We start from the raw sequence: 2,657 nt of genomic DNA, 5'->3' as shown, positions 1-2,657 counted from the left end.
ACACATGTATGAGAGGGCGGTGACAATCTCCTTAGGACACCTGATCCGTACTATCCTCATGTCCCCGGGGGACCGGGGGGTCTCCTCGCGGACCACCGGTGGACGTATCAATGGTCCCCTCCTCCTCCTCATCAAGTACCCCGGAGGGGGGACGTAATCCTAAGGTAGGACCCACACAGACCGGTGGTCACCGGAGTAGAGTATCTGTTAACCTCCGTAGGGTCCCGGCACTGGCAGACCTGGAGGGTCCGGATGCTTGAATGACAACCCACCACCAGAGACAGAGCGTACGGACCAGGTATCACTCGGACCTGGATGTCCCAGGGTATATGGTCCAGGAGCACCCACTAAGTAGGAACCCAAGTACAATGAGTATGGCCCACAACAACATAGGTCTACGCCCTTCACTGGTACAATAACCCGTAGTAATCCCAACAGGTCCTCCTGGTGACTTTGTAGTGGCGAGTACAACCCGTATGTACTGTGGTGGCCCAGGTCCCGGCTCCTGGTGGCCCATAGGAGCCCCAGGGGCTACATGCCGACCAATGGGTAGTAGAATGGTACACCACCTCCCCAACACCACTGTACCACTCTCCTCCCAACAATCCCTCTCTTCCAGAGTAACAAACTCAACCCTTTCCTATGTACAACATGATGAAGCCAGTACCCGGGGGCAACATGCCAGGGGATTTTCCCATGGGGGGAGGCCCTGACAGTGGCTCGATGGGGCCCATGGGACCTAACATCATGGGGTCGGTGATGAATGGAGACGGGATTGATGGTATGAAGAACTCACCGGCTAATGGAGGCCCAGGCACACCACGGGAAGACAGTGGATCCGGTATGGGAGATTATAATCTGGGTGGGTTTGGAGGTCCCGGCGAAAACAACGGCGCAGAGAACGAGGCCATTCTGAAAATCAAGGAGAGTATGCAGGAGGAAGCGAAACGGTTTGAGAAGGACTCGGATCATCCGGACTACTACATTCCCTAGGAGTTGCGACTCAGCATGGGTGTGAGACATCCTATGTGTAGACAATGAATCTTATGTCTAGATGATGTATTGTACAAACCATTAGACACCCCCCCATGCATATGTAAATATACCAATAGTGAATAGTGCCCAGGAGTATATAGCCAAGTCACAGGTTAGGGATTACCCTAGAAAAAAAGGCAATAATATCTCACTGGGCAAAATGTATAGGTTTTCTATACTTCAGATCAAAAGTGAAAATTTCATGTAGGTAATTGCACTTTTGCTGTATAGCCAAGTCACAGGTTAGGGATTACCCTAGAAAAAAAGGCAATAATATCTCACTGGGCAAAATGTAGAGGTTTTCTATACTTCAGATCAAAAGTGAAAATTTCATGTAGGTAATTGCACTTTTGCTGTGGATAAAAACATATCTTCTTTATTCTGTTAAGGTAGAACTGAAAAATTCCCTTTACACCTCACTAAGAAGCCAGTTGCAATATAATTCCTACCAAGAAGAATGTGTAAACATTATTCTATGACCCTATAGGCGGTACCAGTGGTACGTGTACCACCGGTTGAGAACCTCTGCTATAGGCTACAAAGATGAGCTACTTTTTTTTGTCATAATTTTTGATATCTCAAATGATCCCTGTAAAGTTGTAAACTTACAGTGGGCATCACTCCCCTGAACAATTTTCCTCCATTTCAAATAGTGTGAATACCGCCTCCCCTGTACTTACACTTTAAGCTAGTGAAATTTTATGTTCTGTATTATGTATTTTTACCGTCTTTACTATTCCTAAGTAATGTATTATTTCTAGAGTTTAGATAGGATTCGATTTTTTAGTTGTGTAAATTTTTTTGTTGTTTCCCCTCGCCCGCCTCTTTTCAACTTTTTTAATCTTGGAAGTTTTTTTTATGAAACATCTATGACTGCTGCATAAAATAGCAAACTTAGTAGAACGTTTAAGATTTCAAATCAGGAGACAGAATATTAATTCGTATTTTAAGAAAACAAGATCCCAACCTCTTAAAAACTACACAAAATGGTAGACAGAGCAGCTCTTCATTCTCCTGTTTTTGTCTGTCCCCCTAAAATAATTGTAAATATTATAATAGACCCATGGTAAAACCCCCTTTTCATTTTACAATTTACATTTACAAATATTTCTTTACACACTGTATACAAATATGTACACCTCCTACCAGGGCTGCATTCCTGAAAGCAACTTTGCACTTCACGAAACTGTGACGTCACAGCAACCATAATAATGGTAGTGCAATGTTTTTAAAGGTTTTTCTTCCTTTAATCTGACGTAATTTTAGCGAAGCGCAAAATTGTCTTTTTTTTTTCATGGATTGCTGTGCCTTTTTTATTTTTTGAATGGGTATAAGGCAGTCCTAAAATCAACTTTCTGAGTTACCTATCTATATTGTTGGAAATAGTGCAAAAAGATCTACTTTTTATTTATATTGGTTGCAAACTTCACTTTAGTGTTGTATTGAAATGAGAGCAAAAACAAAATGACAAACTCTATTTAAACTTTAACTAGTCCTAAACTTTGACTCCATTTTTTATCTCAAAACTATATATTTTTTTTTTTTTGGTCCACTCTGCCTCTTAGCCATTAATTTTTATATGATGTTCTTTTTTGATAAGTATATTATAATTATCATCTGTC

General features: G+C 41.8%; 1 protein-coding gene across 1 annotated transcript in view; it reads left to right on the top strand.

Annotated features, from left to right (window-relative positions):
- LOC103520749 (single-stranded DNA-binding protein 3) overlaps positions 1-2,182 on the top strand; it is a 13,147-nt gene extending 10,965 nt beyond the window's left edge. The window contains exons 4-5 of the mRNA XM_008485849.3: positions 665-1,243; positions 1,374-2,182. Coding sequence (XP_008484071.1) covers positions 665-993 — 329 coding nt within the window. The 3' untranslated portion in view covers positions 994-1,243; positions 1,374-2,182. The remainder of the gene's footprint in view (positions 1-664; positions 1,244-1,373) is intronic.
- The last annotated feature ends 475 nt before the right edge of the window (positions 2,183-2,657 follow it).

This window comes from Diaphorina citri, unplaced genomic scaffold, assembly GCF_000475195.1.
Source record: "Diaphorina citri unplaced genomic scaffold, Diaci psyllid genome assembly version 1.1 scaffold4033, whole genome shotgun sequence".
Lineage (NCBI taxonomy): Eukaryota > Metazoa > Arthropoda > Insecta > Hemiptera > Psyllidae > Diaphorina > Diaphorina citri.
Note: the sequence above shows the minus strand (reverse complement) of the source record. Positions and strands in the feature narration are given on the sequence as shown.